The sequence below is a fragment of the Nicotiana tabacum genome, chromosome 4 (genome assembly GCF_000715075.1).
Source record: "Nicotiana tabacum cultivar K326 chromosome 4, ASM71507v2, whole genome shotgun sequence".
NCBI classification, from domain to species: domain Eukaryota; kingdom Viridiplantae; phylum Streptophyta; class Magnoliopsida; order Solanales; family Solanaceae; genus Nicotiana; species Nicotiana tabacum.
The window spans coordinates 50,905,671-50,919,430 of record NC_134083.1 but is presented as its reverse complement, the minus strand read 5'-3'; the positions used below and the strand labels follow the sequence as shown (position 1 = coordinate 50,919,430).

Sequence of the window (13,760 nt, the reverse complement as noted above, 5' to 3'; positions counted from 1 at the left end):
GGGCCTAAACGGGCTAAGTGGTCCGGTCCAAACGGTCCCAAATTAAACGGACTAAACGGTCTTTTTGCAGGGACCGGCCCGAGACCGGGACCGTTTGGTCCCGAGCTAAATGGTCCCTGCCCGCGGGCTAAGTGGGCCCAACGAATTTTTTAAAAAAATTAAATAGAAATTAGAGATAAAAGGATGTTAAAAATAATATCTAAGTCTAAAGACAAAAATATTGTAAAGAGATATGCCTTGTAATTTTATTATAATATTAAAAAATATGGCAATATCTTTCTTAGTCTTCATCACCCTATGGAATGAGCACAACAAGGTACTAATACCACAATTGAGAAGAAAAATAAACTAATCAAGATGTGCCAAAATATAAGTTACATAATAGATACTAATTTTTGTTCATACAAGTTACATGGTATCTCTTACAAACTTCATAAATCTATCAAGGTCCGGAGGAATTTCCGTTGGTGGTGGCGGAAAAGTAGCTTAGTCATCACCACTTCCGGGCGAAGCAACATCCTCCGCAAGTTCAGCTAACATTTCTTCGTAAGCTTCGTCTTCATCTGGTTGTAATTCAGCACGTCCAAAATTTCTTCTTTCCGACCGAATCCAATCTCTGAAAAGTACTGATTTTTTCAAGCTCCCTCATAGACGCTCTATAATCACCGAGTTGAAGTCTTGTTTGACTAAAAGCGCTCTCTGATGCACTGTTGAAGCTTGAATAGTTAAAATGTCTCGGGCCATCCTTGAAAGGACCGGAAAGTATTTTTCTTTGTCCTTCCACCATTCCAAAAGATTAAAGGAGCCGTCGGGATTCACTTCCTCAATTCCCTGCGACAAATAAACTTCAAGCTCATTTAGTTGTGAAAAATCACTACTACTAGAACCTTGAGAACCCCTAAACCCCGCCCAAGCACTAAGTGCTCTTACTCCCGCAGTTCTTTTAGATGATTGAGAATCAAAAGAAGAAGGAGTTGGAACATTTGGTCTAACATGATTTAATGCAACTTGATAAGTATTAAAAATAGTTTGAGCATTTATTCTAATTGAGGCTATTGCTTCCGGAAGTTGAGACAATTCCTCATCTTCAAGTGCTAAACCATTATAAACAGTTTCATACCAAAAATGAGGACCTCCTAATTTCATACAAGGATTTAACAAAGCAGAAACACCATAAATAGGGGAATAGGGAAAACATATTTTTTATACTTTTTTCTCATAGAATCAATAGCAAGTTTATAAATTTCTCCACCCTCTAAAAAATGAGCAAACAAATTTGCAAGTTCTGCAATATAAACTAAACAGTTAGAAATAGTAGGATAATATTGCCCAGAAAATTCATTTGTAGCAATATAAAATTTTTCTAAAAAATCTACAAGTATTTTAACATTAGCTCAATCCCCATTTGTAAGGTGCTCATCATCATCACTTACGTGTGCATTAAATATTGAGTTTATGGGGTTTCTATATTCATATGCAACAACCAAACTTCCATACATGTAATTCCATCTAGTTGGACAAGGTTTAGGAACCTTTCTTTCTCTTAGGTCAAATTCATCGCATCTTTTAAAATATTCTCTAAGTCTACTTCTACGGTTTGAATAAAAAAGCCAGTTAAGAGCCATTTTAACCTTTCCAATTTCAATATTTAAAATCCTCATACCATCACCCATAATTAAATGGTAGATATGACAAATACATCTAACATGAAAAATATCACTAAATACAGGATTTAGCGTAGTGGTAAGCAAGGCTATAACATTTGTGTTACTAGTAGCATTATCCATTGAAATTGACATTATTTTATCACTAATGCAAAAATATCTACAAATATATATAACTGTGCTAGCAATAAACTGCCCTGTGTGACGTGAATTAATTATTCTATAAGAAATAATGCGCTTTTGCATTATCCAATCCTCATCAATCCAATGACTGGTAACAGTAAGGTAATCACAGTCGTTACCACTTCTACCAATATCAGTTGTAATAGCAACACGACAATTTATATGAGTAAATAAATAGCGCAAATATTGTTCATATTCATGTTTATATTTATAAATATCGCTCTATACGGTTGTGCGAGGAAAACCTTTATAAATAGGATTAAAAAAAATTCTAATATAATGCACAAAGTTAGGGTCAGAAGGAAAACTATAGGGTAAACGCATAACAGTTACCATTTTTCCCAATTCTTCCCGATCTTTTTTTGGATCATAATATAAAATACTACCGGTAACAGTATTAATTCCCGGTTAAAATTGATTTGAACCGGTACTAGGGTCAACCTGACTAGGAGTAGGTAGACTTTTCCCCTCGGCCAAAGCTTTCAGACGATGATATCTCACTCTATCTTGAGGGTGTTTCATTATGTGTCTAGCCAAAGTTCCCGTCCCCTCCCGTCCCCCTCCCCCCTCCCCGCGATCTAAAATATTTAAAAACTAACTCTGTGCCACAAGTTTTACACTTAGCCTTATTTTCTGGAATTAGTTGAGTAAAAAATGGCCAAACGGGAGATGTTTCCGTCCGTTTGCTAGGTTGTCTAGAAAAAGTAGGGGTAGTAACAGGAGTATCAGATGGGGCATCATTTGGATTAGCAGGGTTATCACTAGTTGGGTTAACATCAGGAGTAAGACTAGTTGGTGTATCATCATCCGGTTGAGTTTCATCAAAATCTATTTCCTCGTCATCATTTTCATCAATAGTTGGATTAGAATAAAGAGCATTAATTAATTCATGGTCTAATTGTCCACCAGCTCTAATATTATGGCAAAATTGACTTTCAGTAAATTGTAATAAACTATTATCGCTATCAAGAATAGCAGGTGTAGGACATATATGGAGTTTGATTCAGGGAGCTCGGGGCAGTGGAGGAGGAACAGATTGAGCACTAGATTCGTCACTCTTGGATTTTCCCTTATTTTTACCAAAAAGTTTTTTTAAGGAAGCCATCTTAATTAATAAAGTAATAGAAAATAAATAAAACAAATAAAATTATAATATTAAAACTTAATAGTTGGAACGGGTTTACCGAATTGACGAACAACTTGTTGAAAATTGATTATCGTTGAATACTTCAATTCACCAACTTCACAATTGTTTCACAAATTGTAACAATAAAGTAAGCAATTATAGCAATTATAGAAGAAAATTAGAGAGAGATTGTGATAGATTGATGATTTTGTAAGAAAAAAATGAAAGAATGAGTGGGTATTTATAGTTAAAAATAGGAAAAAAGTGTAATTATAAAAAGTTCGGGATTAAAACAAAGTTGGGGAGGTTAAATGGCTATTTTATAAATAGCCAACGACTATTTTTGACAGCCCAACGGCTATTTTTTTATTTATTTATTATTTTATAAAAATATAGCCGTTGGAACCGTTTGGCCAGCTAAGGGACCGGCCCGGTCCCGATCCCTGGCGGGCTAAATGATCTCGGGCCTGGTGGGCCCAAATCATAGGATCAGCCCACGAGACCGGCCCATGCCCATTAAAACCGGACCAAATGGTCCTGGCCCATTTGGCCCGCGGTCCCGGGCCTGGACCGGCCCACTTGCTACCCTTAACGTGAACCCATTGTTTCAGATTTTACATACACAACATACAAAACTTAAAAAATGGTTTGGAAATATACAACAATCTGCACCTTATTTAACAACGTGACAGAGAAGAAAAGGGGGGAAAAATCAGATATAGCCTAATTTACAAATGTTAACTGAAAATTAGTCACAATTTCAAAAGTAATCGAAATTTAATCACTTTTTCATGTAAAAATAAAATTTTAACAAAAATACCTTTAAAAATTTGGAAAAATTCCAGCATGTATAATGGAGTTCAAGTTTTTTACATATGAGATTCCAACATAATGTGTTTGGAGTTCCAACATAATGTGTTGGAAGTTCATACAGAGAAGCTTCATAATCCAGTATAGAACTTTCCGTATTTCAGGTAGGTATTTTTGTCCATATTTTTTCTCCGTATAAAATAATGATTATATTTTAATGATTTTGCAAATGATGGCTATTTTTCAATTAATACTCCGAAAGTTAGCTAGCATATGCTATTTTCAAGGAAAAAATGGCATTTCGGGTCAAAGTTGGACAAGCCTGGCCCGAAAGTTGGCCCAAATCCAAATGAAACCATTCTCCTTGGGCCTTTGCTGCTCGAGTTAAAGATGAAAATAAAACATAGCCATCAACACGTTATCCACCAGTAGGAACTAGGAAAGAAAGAACAACAGAAAGGATGATGAGCCTCTCCATTGCCACTCCTTCAAGTGTCACTTTTACTTCCAAAATAAACCTCTCGAAATCTTCATTTAATGGCATTCGAATTGCTCAATTCTGTCCGGTTAATCATGCTCGAACCGCTAACTATATGACTTCTTCGTCAATGGGATTGGTGGTGAAGATGGCGAAGAGGGAAGAGGAATTGAAGGAAATAAGAACCAAAACTACAGAGGAGCTTCAGGAAGAGATTGTTGATCTTAAAGGAGAGCTCTTCATGCTTCGTCTTCAACGATCTGCTCGTAATGAGTTTAAGTCTAGCGAGTTCCTTCGAATGCGTAAAAGGGTACTGTGTTGTACTTTCTATATTTTCTGATTGTACCGTTTATTTTTTTTATTAATTGTGATGTTACATTATTAGCATTAGTTAATTCTGGTACATGTTTGGGTGAAACTTGGAGCAAAATTTTGGATAAAACCGTGCTAGAATTTTGGTAACTGTGTATTGAAGCGAGAATCCTTATGATGTTTGAAGAGTTTCATCTACATGGTAAAGTCATGCTTAACTATTATCCAGTCGAAGCAATTTGACCAGCTTAAGAGGTCTCGATGCTGTTTGAAAAAGTTTTTCTAATTCTCTTGTCAACTGTCTTGTATTTTCTTCCTAATTTGAAGTTTAATGTGCGTCAATTATCCAATCCTTGTGTTTGCAAGTGTATTGACCTCAGCATAACACTCCTGAAGTCCTGAGATTACTAAGTTACTTTTCGAGAAGTCAGCAATTTCTTTGCGGTGGGTATTACACAATGTTGCAGTCATTTCTAAAATTCTTCTCATAATGAGTAGAGGGAAATCGCCTCCCTATACACAAAGATTAACATCGCTGCTGATTGAAGAATAAATGTGCTTCTGTCTCATATAAAAGTGGGTACTTTTCTCGTTGGACTCTCGCAGTTACGAGTGGCCTTACCTTTTTTGTTCCAGAACCAAAATAATGGCTGCTGAGTCTTCCATCCCTTTCCCCTGTTTTTTCGTTTTTATACTTTATCTGATGTGCCTGGATTCTTTTTTGCCTTTTCTTTTTTGAGGAGCGGAGGGGGTTATGATCTGAATTCTGAAATGAATACTGATATCATCAAGTTCTTGAATACATCTGGTAGCATTACCAATCTTAATCTTTCACTTGTCGCATCCATGAGCAATTCCACTGCTTCATGTTACTTTCCTTTCCTGAATTTTCGGTCATGTTCATTTTCTATTGCCTTGGATTTTCGTAGTTACAGTACCTTTTTCTCATGATTAACTTCTCAATCTGATTTAGTTTTGCTTCACTTTCTTGTCTGGCTTTCATAATCTGTTAGATTGCTCGGATGCTTACTGTTAAACGGGAGCGTGAGTTGGAAGAAGGAATTAACAAAAGGATATCTAGGAAGCTTGATCGGAAATGGAAGAAAAGCATTGTTCCTAGACCACCTCCTTCTTTGAAGAAATTGCAAGAGGAAGAGGCAGCTGCAGAAGCTAAGGAATCTGCTTGATTTTAAAACCTTTTAATTGGTAACTGGTTCATTTTCATCTCTCCCGTCTTCTCTAATTTGGTGTTTCATTTAGGCTAGAATGTACAACTTCTGTAATTCTTTTTAGTTCTCTCTCTTTTTTTGTATCAGACCATTTATTTTGAAGATGATCATTCTTAGTATGTATCTTTCAATCCTCGAGTATGGTGCCATTTTTGTTCCACTTAAAATTGCGCCAGAATATAAATCCTTTTTTTTTTATGGAGTAACTAATGTCTTGATCCTTTGCATGAAATTCCAGTACATGCTACCAGGCAATATAGTCAAATTTTAGATGAACAGTATAATCACCCGTCAATAGAGTGAATAGCTTTTGCCCCTGAACAGATAGACCAACAGTATAATCAGATCACAAGGCTAAAGTGAAGAGAACTGTTGTTATTGTTGGTGAATAGAGTAATGAACTAATGAACATCCTTTGTTCCCTCCCTTCCTTGTTTGGTTCTCCAACTTTTGGCAGCTGAGTTGGCTGAATTTACTACCATGCCCATGCTTCTCTTTAATGCCGATATCCATAAACTAATCGCTGAAATGTGTAAAACCATTTAATGCCATGCGGAACATAGTGGTGTTTGCTGGCATACTGACAACCTCTTCACACAGAAGCATGAATTTAATGATGTCTATCCTTATTAAGTTAAATCTTCAACCACTGAAACTCCAGACGCCTAAATAGGGCGTAGGGAGTTGGTAGGTTAGGGCCATCTTAAAAGAGCAAGGTGGTAGACCTTTCACACTGGCACATTCCCAAGTTCTTGTTATTACACCTGATTGTGAATATTGAACAAGAAACCTCAATAATCAAGTATTCAATCATAGCATTTATCAAGATGTAAACTTTCTTGTGTTTTGCTTTTTTGAGATCATGGCTCATGATTATGACAAGTGATATAACAGAAGAATGGAGATTCCAAGCATCTAAAACACAAAATAGTGTGGTAGTTTACCAAGATACTATGTTAACCAGAAGTTGTCCTGTTTTACGTTTACTGATAGAACACATTTGAAATGGAAAAGATATGAAAAACTTTTATTTCTGCGACAAGTCACCAAAAATGCTTCCCAGAGTTGAAGCTCCTTCATTCCCATCACTGTTGTTATCACCACCTATGATCCCCTGCATGATTGTTTGACCAACCTGCTGAGCTGCACCTTCCGCGCGTCCTTGAACTGCAGCATTCATCAAATCATTGTTTGTCCCTGGAGACAGCATGTATTGGTTAGGCCTCACCTGTCCTTGAATTCGAGGAGGTTGCAAGGATTGGTGCTGAGGGATTGAACCTGTACTTGCACTATGGAATAACGGGTTTGGCCTCGCTTGGCCTGTACCCAGACTAACCTGCATGTTCTGATTTTGCAAAACATGTCCGGTAAATATGGGAGTCTGCGGGGACTGATTGCCAGTTGCACCAGTACTTGCACTGTGCATAAACTGGTTTGGCCTCATCTGTGCAGCCATGGGAGCCTGCTGGAACTGGTTATGTGAACTAGTCGCCCCAGGGAATGAGTGGTGGTGCTGGAGGATGGTTGGCCCTTGAACTGCCGATATAGAAGCAGAAGTTGAACAATCCAAATGAACATCAAAGTCGCAACTGCTGCATCTATAAAGCCACTGCTTGACTCCAATCTTGTGGCACACATCGCAAGAGAAGCCTTTGGCATCAGTGTAAGGATTCTTGAAGGTAAGTTCCAGCTGGCATTGATGCAATTGGTGTGTAATCTTGAGGGGTCTTGATGCACAGATCACATGGAGATCATATTCACAGTCACTGCAATGGTAGCTGAATCCATCTCCGCGGTGGTTGCAGGCATCACAGTTGAAAAGGCCACCGGGGTATTTGGATGTCGGGAGGAGAGCTAGAGGGTGGTCAGGATGTGAGGGGTGGCTTATCTGCTCTGGGAATTGAGTGCAGCTTAAATGGAGAGTGAAGTTGCACGGTTTGCACATGTACATTTGGGCTAATGGTGGGAGTTTGCATCCTGAACAAGGTGTAGGATTCTGGAGTTGGGTGCATAGCTCTAATTCATGTGGATGACTGAAGTGCTTGAGGCTTAGATTTGGATCACTGTTCAACTTCAGCCTCCCCATCACCCTGTTGCCTCTTTTCCTCTGTTCTCCTCTTATCTTATCTTCTCTTTATTAGTTATCTTGTTAGTGATGCAACTTGTTATTAATGCAATGAGATGGAGGTGTTGAGGGGATGAATGAGAAGCAAAAGACAAGAAGACAAACTTGTTGACCCTTGGAAGTCAACGTCCTAACACGATTCTTTCACTGATTTAGATGTGTAGTGATGCAAACTGCATTGAATGTTTTCTTCTTTCACTAATTCTTAACCTGGTTTACTTTAATTTCAGTGTGCGAAGGATGGTGGGATGTTCTTTAATTTCTCGGCCAAGATGATCACTGAAAAAGTTTACTAGTGACGTAATTATTAAGTTAGGCGCCTTTATTTTGATGCAAGCTTCATATGACCAAACATAAGCATTCCTTCCATTAAGACGCTACATATAAAGTTAATTTTTCAAAGGAATCTGTCCAATTACAACTTTAGACATAAATTTAAGACACATTTTTAGGAGATAAAAGCAGTTGCTACACTCGATCAACCGCGTTACCTCTTGGTGAACCGTGTGCAACTAGTCCTTTGTTTTTTTTTTTTTCCCACAAGGTGTCAAGTACTCACATTGGAGTCCGACTATATTCGGATTCGTATCGCGTAAGATCCATTTAAGGAGGAAGCACTTCCTAACAAAGTTTTTTTCCATACCTAGGGCTCGAAAACCCGAAACCTTTGGTTAAAGGTGAAGGAATCTTATTCATCCTACCACAACCCATGTTGGTCTTTGTTTTATCTCTCGGTTATTTTACGTCATTAGTCTTAGAATTTTTCTTATATATATACACAAAATAAATAAGCAGATGATACAAAATTGATTAAATAACCTCATTTAATGTGCTTAAGTAAAGAACACAATCAAGGAGCTTTAAGCTAATCTTTAAAAAAAAATTGTTGACTCTAAGCTTCAAAATTTGGATAGAAATTTTCTCTCAATCACAATTGGAAGATCGATATAAAATTACATACATGCATTTTGTAAATATTTTGAGTCTTGGACGTAAAAACCAAGGCTACTTCATTAAAAGTGGCTCGAAGTTAAGACAACGTTTCCTATTTTAACTAGGATCAAAGCTTGTACTACGCCGAAAAATACACACAAAAAAATGAAAATGTGGTTAGGAAAATGCAAAGAATTGAGGAAATGGACAGCAACAAATATTCTCTAAAATAAAACAGTCAGATTTCTAGCATTTTCTTTTGTTGTTATGTTAAAAAGAAATTGGCGGTGCCGCTACTTTTCAATTAGGAAAATATTCCAACTACTCGGTCTATTTTTGGCGTGGTTATTAAATTCTAGCTTACTTTATTAAACGAAATTACAAATGACCCCAAAAATACTGACATAATCAGGAGGATAGTTTGGTAATTTTATACTGACACTGCCAAGCGTCAATATGAATTGAGAAGAAGCATCTTCAACCATACCAGTCTGTGTGAAACCACCAAATCAACATAGAAAAAGAAGAAGAAGAATACTAAGAGCAAAAGCAACAAAGATTCAGAGAAATGGCGTTGCAGTGGATGATACTGACGTACGTGGTGGCGGCAGAGGCTGCCGTAGCAATTCTCCTGACATTGCCCTCTCCAAAAGCAATCAAATCTCGTATCGTTTCATTAATTTCGCTCACCCTTCAACCTTCACTTTTCATCGTCCCCTTCGCCGGTTTTCAGCTCCTCGGTACATATACTTAATACTCTTTCTCTTTTATTTTTTCCAATTGAATCTTATCAGTAATCTGCCAATTATCACTGGACTTAGGGTTTTGAGCTTTTTTCTCTTTACTTTTTTGTTTGGTGTTTTTCTTTTGTTAGATATATATTGGAAAAATGAGCATCGGTTGATGTGCACGGGGGAGATCTGCACTGCTGCCGAGAGAAACCGCTACGAGAAATCCGTAATTTCTCTCTTTCTTTCCTTTTTTTTTCCGTAAAACTTTCAAATCCTTTTTTGCTGACTTGTACAGGTTGCCTATATATTTAACTGAAGTTGTGAATTATTACGCCTAGTAGATTGGATTTTAGCAATTAATAAACGAGCTAATTACAGTTGTGTCATTAAATTTTGTAAGCAGCGTGCTGCCTCATTTATTTAAAAATCCATAAAACTTGAAGGGGGATGATTACTATATTTTGAGATTTAAACATTGAGGAAATCTCAATTTGTGATTTTTGCACTCTTATTTGTTGGCGAAGAAACCATAGGAGATTGCATCCAAATGTGATAGGAAATGACATCCGGATCTCTTCACCTTATCGAAACAGTCATCACAGCTTTCTTCCCCAAACAGGTGGAACACACAATCTAATACCAATATTTAATTCGGAAAAAGTACATTTTACCCAAGTGGAGGTAGTTAAAGCTAACGGAAATTGAGTAGCGCAAGAATGCATCTCTCCGAGAGAGAGAATCCACCACCAAACGGCGTAACTCATACTGATTTTCTTCTAGTGTGAGTATGACTCGTTACTAATGTCTTTTGTTTCAAGGGAACATCCTGAACTTAGAAGGAAATAGAACCAACTGTAATTTAGTTTAAATTCTATTTGCTTTGTTAGTCACCTTTTGTCCGTAATTTGAAGAACATAATTAGAGAATGTTGTTTGATGTAAAAGGAAAAAAAATGAAATGATGGTATGGCTTATTCGAGCTTGGTTACAGCGTTTTTCCTGGTTTAGAACAATCTTGATCAAGTTCTTAAAAATGAAGATGACAATGTATTTCTCTGTTTTGAATGAAAAATAGACCTGATCAAGACAGTTTTGCTAGGTATATTTTAGCTCTAGTAAGATTGTAGCTTTCTTCTAATGGGTAACTACTAACTAGTGATTAGACATAACAACAACAACATACCCAGTATAATCCATAGGTGGGGTTTGGGGAAGGTAGTGTGTACGCAGACCTTACCCCTACCCGGAGAGGTAGAGAGGCTGTTTCCGATAGACCCTCGGAAACAGTTAATTGAATCTAGTTAAATGTGGAGTGATTAGACATCTCCTAGTTAAATGTTTTCAATTTAATGGTGGAAAACAGTTTGAGATTCCTTAAGTGAGCTGCTTTGTTTTAGAAATCACTGTCAGTATTGCATGGTTGTGCTATTTAGAGACTCATGTCTTTTCGAATTATATTTTGGTATTAGATTGTGTGATCCACTCATCCACATGTTTGGGGAAGCATGCTGTGATGACTGTTTCACTTCTTTTATTTCGATAAAGCAAAGAGATTCGGATGTCATTCTTATCACTATGATTTGCAAATTGTTGTTATTTGTGTTGCTTTACACTCCTTTTCGTTTTACTCCAAGGCTTACACTTTAGTTTCCTTTCAAGGAATCAATAGATTATTCCTACATGGCCCAGTTTCACTTCGATCGACTTTCGTTTAATTTTTCTAGAGTTGGATAGAGAAATATATAACTATGCTGACATTTCTTGATAACCCATGTTTCTTGGACTTGGATATGTATAGAAATTGGTTTTTCTTGAGGTGTCTAATTTGGCAAGCACTTTAGATTCAAAAAATAGAGAACGTTACACATGAAGAAGCCAATGGGATTCAATCTAATGTATATACATAAAAAATTGACCTTATGTACACATTTTAATTTTCAGTCTAGCTCCGCTCCTGCCACAAAGCATTCATCACATGTGCAGTGATATGCTGAATTAGTAGAAGAGTGGCAATATAATAAACTAAGGTTACTGTCAAAAAAGAAAACTTTTGGAAGTTTCCATTAATTGACATCTATATAATAGGTGGTTGCATAAAAAGGAAAGCAACTTAGGAGGGTCAAAAGCAACTTAGGAGTGTCTTTTTCATGATTTTCACATGAGCTAATTTGTGTTGTACACGGAACAGGAGTAATGTGTGCGCAATCAACTGATGAAAATTTTCTCTAATTGGGAAAGGGAGTTCCATGGCTTTGAAAAATAGAAAACTATGCAAACTGCTGACAAATTGAACGAAATGAGGGGGAGAAACCATAATTTGTTGTCCTTGTTCCTTTCCATTAATGGAAGTATTTGAACTTTTCATCAACATGTAAATGCATCTAGGCGTAATGAAACCTTAAACTTAAAGGCCGATGAAACACTTCGTTTGAAAGGATGTCTTTTACCTTTTTTATTGCTTAGTTCTCATGTTGGAATTTCTAGTGTAATGAGTGTGGACCAATAAGGAAACACTGCAGAAGCTAATCAGTAGTGTTTAAACTAGTTCTTTATGATCACTGCCATGATTTAAGGGTTCCAATTGTGTGCTTTCCTCGTATCGCATAGGTCTGTTTTTCACATGATCTCAGGAATTCATATAGAGAAAGAATAGCTGGAAAAAAGCATTTGTCACAATGCTATATTGCACATGCTTTTTCTGAAATGCACTGCTTAGTGTTTACCTTTCACCTTTGTTCCAGTCTTGTCTGCTTTCTTATTCTTAGGGGAAGACTCCCACACAAACATTAACTGAATGGTTATTCGGAGGATGAATTAAAATGATTGTTTCAGAGGCGGCTTCTCTTAGTTTCTTCAATTTGGTAAATACATTGGGGTTGTATGGGCATCATGGTGAGACTAAATTATTTGATAGCTTCTATTAGCATGAAGAGCCTGCCAACTTATTACTGTTTGACTTCACTTTTTATTTCATCTATCTGGAATCCATGGATCAAATGCATTTGATCTGCTTTGGTGGATCTGAGTCCAAAGATTGAGTTAGTCCTAGCAATATAATCTACCTGATCCTACAATATATAATGTTCAGATATAGGAGAAACCACAGCCTATGGAATGTCATTTTAAGTTTTCCCGTTGCTCTCGTAGCTAGTACTCCAAGTATAGCTTGAACATCCTGACATAACATATGAAGCATGAGTTCCACTTGTCCCCTTGTGTTTATCTCCTTATGTTTGACGATACAGTAGCTGAAAGACTACCATGACTGCATCCATTGCTGTGTTCTGTCTGTATAACTTCTTCGATCTCCCCTCATTTAATGCAGATTTACAAGGCTCAAAGAAATGCTATTCTGTGTCTGGCAGCATGCCTTCTCTACTGGTATATATGCAAAATCCCTTGCGACCTTGTATTTTGATACTACTTTGGGCTTTGTATTATTCAGTTCATAAACAAAGTGTTTTTATGTGGGTATAGGTGTATCTATCGTGTCTGCAAGTACTATAAGGAGATTCAGAGCGTTGAGGAGGTGGAAAAGAGACTCAAGGACGAGTAGAGTTTTCTTGGCTACGGCACTTCCACTGGTTTTGAGATCTAGTTGTAGCTGAACAGGTGCCTAGTGACACCTTTTTAAGACTTTGTAATGTGATATGAATTTTGTGTTTGCTTTGTTACTGCCTTCTTATGGCACGCATTTGTTAGGTTTCTATGTCTTCCACCTCGAGGTGGTTCCTTTTCAGTCGAAAAACATAAAATGTAATTGGTCGTTGCAACAATCACCTATACACATTCAAGTACTATCTACGTTTATCTTCTCAGGTTTCTTGTATAATTTTAATGAAATAAGCAGTGATAATGGATATCTTGCAAGTACATTTTAATTAAATGAAAATAAATAACTTAAAAATCTCTCATAATATACATTTTAAATCACTTATCTATTCAAATAACATTAATTGTAAAATGAATCTTCAAATATCTTTATTTTTGGTTGTAAAGTTGACACTCAAATGCACTTTTGGATTGATGGGCCAAACGCAAACGCATGCTTCTGAAAATAACTAACTTAAAAACCTCTCATAATATACATTTTAAATCATTTATCTATTCAAATAACATTAATTGTAAAATGAATCTTCAAATATCTTTATTTTTGGTTGTAAAGTTGAC

The 13,760-nt window shown here is 36.7% G+C and overlaps 3 protein-coding genes across 4 annotated transcripts; 2 read left to right on the top strand and 1 right to left on the bottom strand.

The window, feature by feature from the left end:
• Nucleotides 1-4,174: 4,174 nt before the first annotated feature.
• LOC107790523 (large ribosomal subunit protein uL29c) lies at nt 4,175-5,940 on the top strand. The gene is made up of 2 exons (XM_016612456.2): nt 4,175-4,571; nt 5,587-5,940. The coding sequence occupies exons 1-2, from the start codon at nt 4,245-4,247 to the stop codon at nt 5,758-5,760; spliced, it is 501 nt and encodes a 166-aa protein (XP_016467942.1). The 5' UTR covers nt 4,175-4,244; the 3' UTR covers nt 5,761-5,940.
• Nucleotides 5,941-6,718: 778 nt separating this feature from the next.
• On the bottom strand, nt 6,719-8,135 carry LOC107790522 (protein VACUOLELESS GAMETOPHYTES-like). Of its 2 annotated transcripts, XM_016612455.2 has the most exons (2): nt 7,139-8,135; nt 6,736-6,999 (listed from the first exon to the last, which is right to left on the bottom strand). In XM_016612455.2, the coding sequence occupies exons 1-2, from the start codon at nt 7,886-7,888 to the stop codon at nt 6,982-6,984; spliced, it is 768 nt and encodes a 255-aa protein (XP_016467941.1). In that variant the 5' UTR covers nt 7,889-8,135; the 3' UTR covers nt 6,736-6,981. The 2 variants fall into 2 exon arrangements, with proteins under 2 accessions (XP_016467939.1, XP_016467941.1); XM_016612453.2 differs by having other exon boundaries at nt 6,719-8,135.
• Nucleotides 8,136-9,330: 1,195 nt separating this feature from the next.
• LOC107790521 (uncharacterized) lies at nt 9,331-13,408 on the top strand. Its single transcript, XM_016612452.2, has 4 exons — nt 9,331-9,600; nt 9,735-9,817; nt 12,916-12,971; nt 13,068-13,408. Exons 1-4 carry the CDS (start codon nt 9,429-9,431, stop codon nt 13,144-13,146), a joined length of 390 nt encoding a protein of 129 aa, XP_016467938.1. The 5' UTR covers nt 9,331-9,428; the 3' UTR covers nt 13,147-13,408.
• Nucleotides 13,409-13,760: the final 352 nt, after the last annotated feature.

Coding starts and splice junctions, on each gene's coding strand:
- LOC107790523 (XM_016612456.2), top strand. CDS start 4,245: ATGATGAGCCTCTCCATTGCCACTCCTTCAAGTGTCACTTTTACTTCC. Junction 4,572..5,586: donor TCCTTCGAATGCGTAAAAGG/GTACTGTGTTGT, acceptor ATAATCTGTTAG/ATTGCTCGGATGCTTACTGT.
- LOC107790522 (XM_016612453.2), bottom strand. CDS start 7,888: ATGGGGAGGCTGAAGTTGAACAGTGATCCAAATCTAAGCCTCAAGCAC.
- LOC107790521 (XM_016612452.2), top strand. CDS start 9,429: ATGGCGTTGCAGTGGATGATACTGACGTACGTGGTGGCGGCAGAGGCT. Junction 9,601..9,734: donor CGCCGGTTTTCAGCTCCTCG/GTACATATACTT, acceptor TTCTTTTGTTAG/ATATATATTGGAAAAATGAG. Junction 12,972..13,067: donor GCAGCATGCCTTCTCTACTG/GTATATATGCAA, acceptor ATGTGGGTATAG/GTGTATCTATCGTGTCTGCA.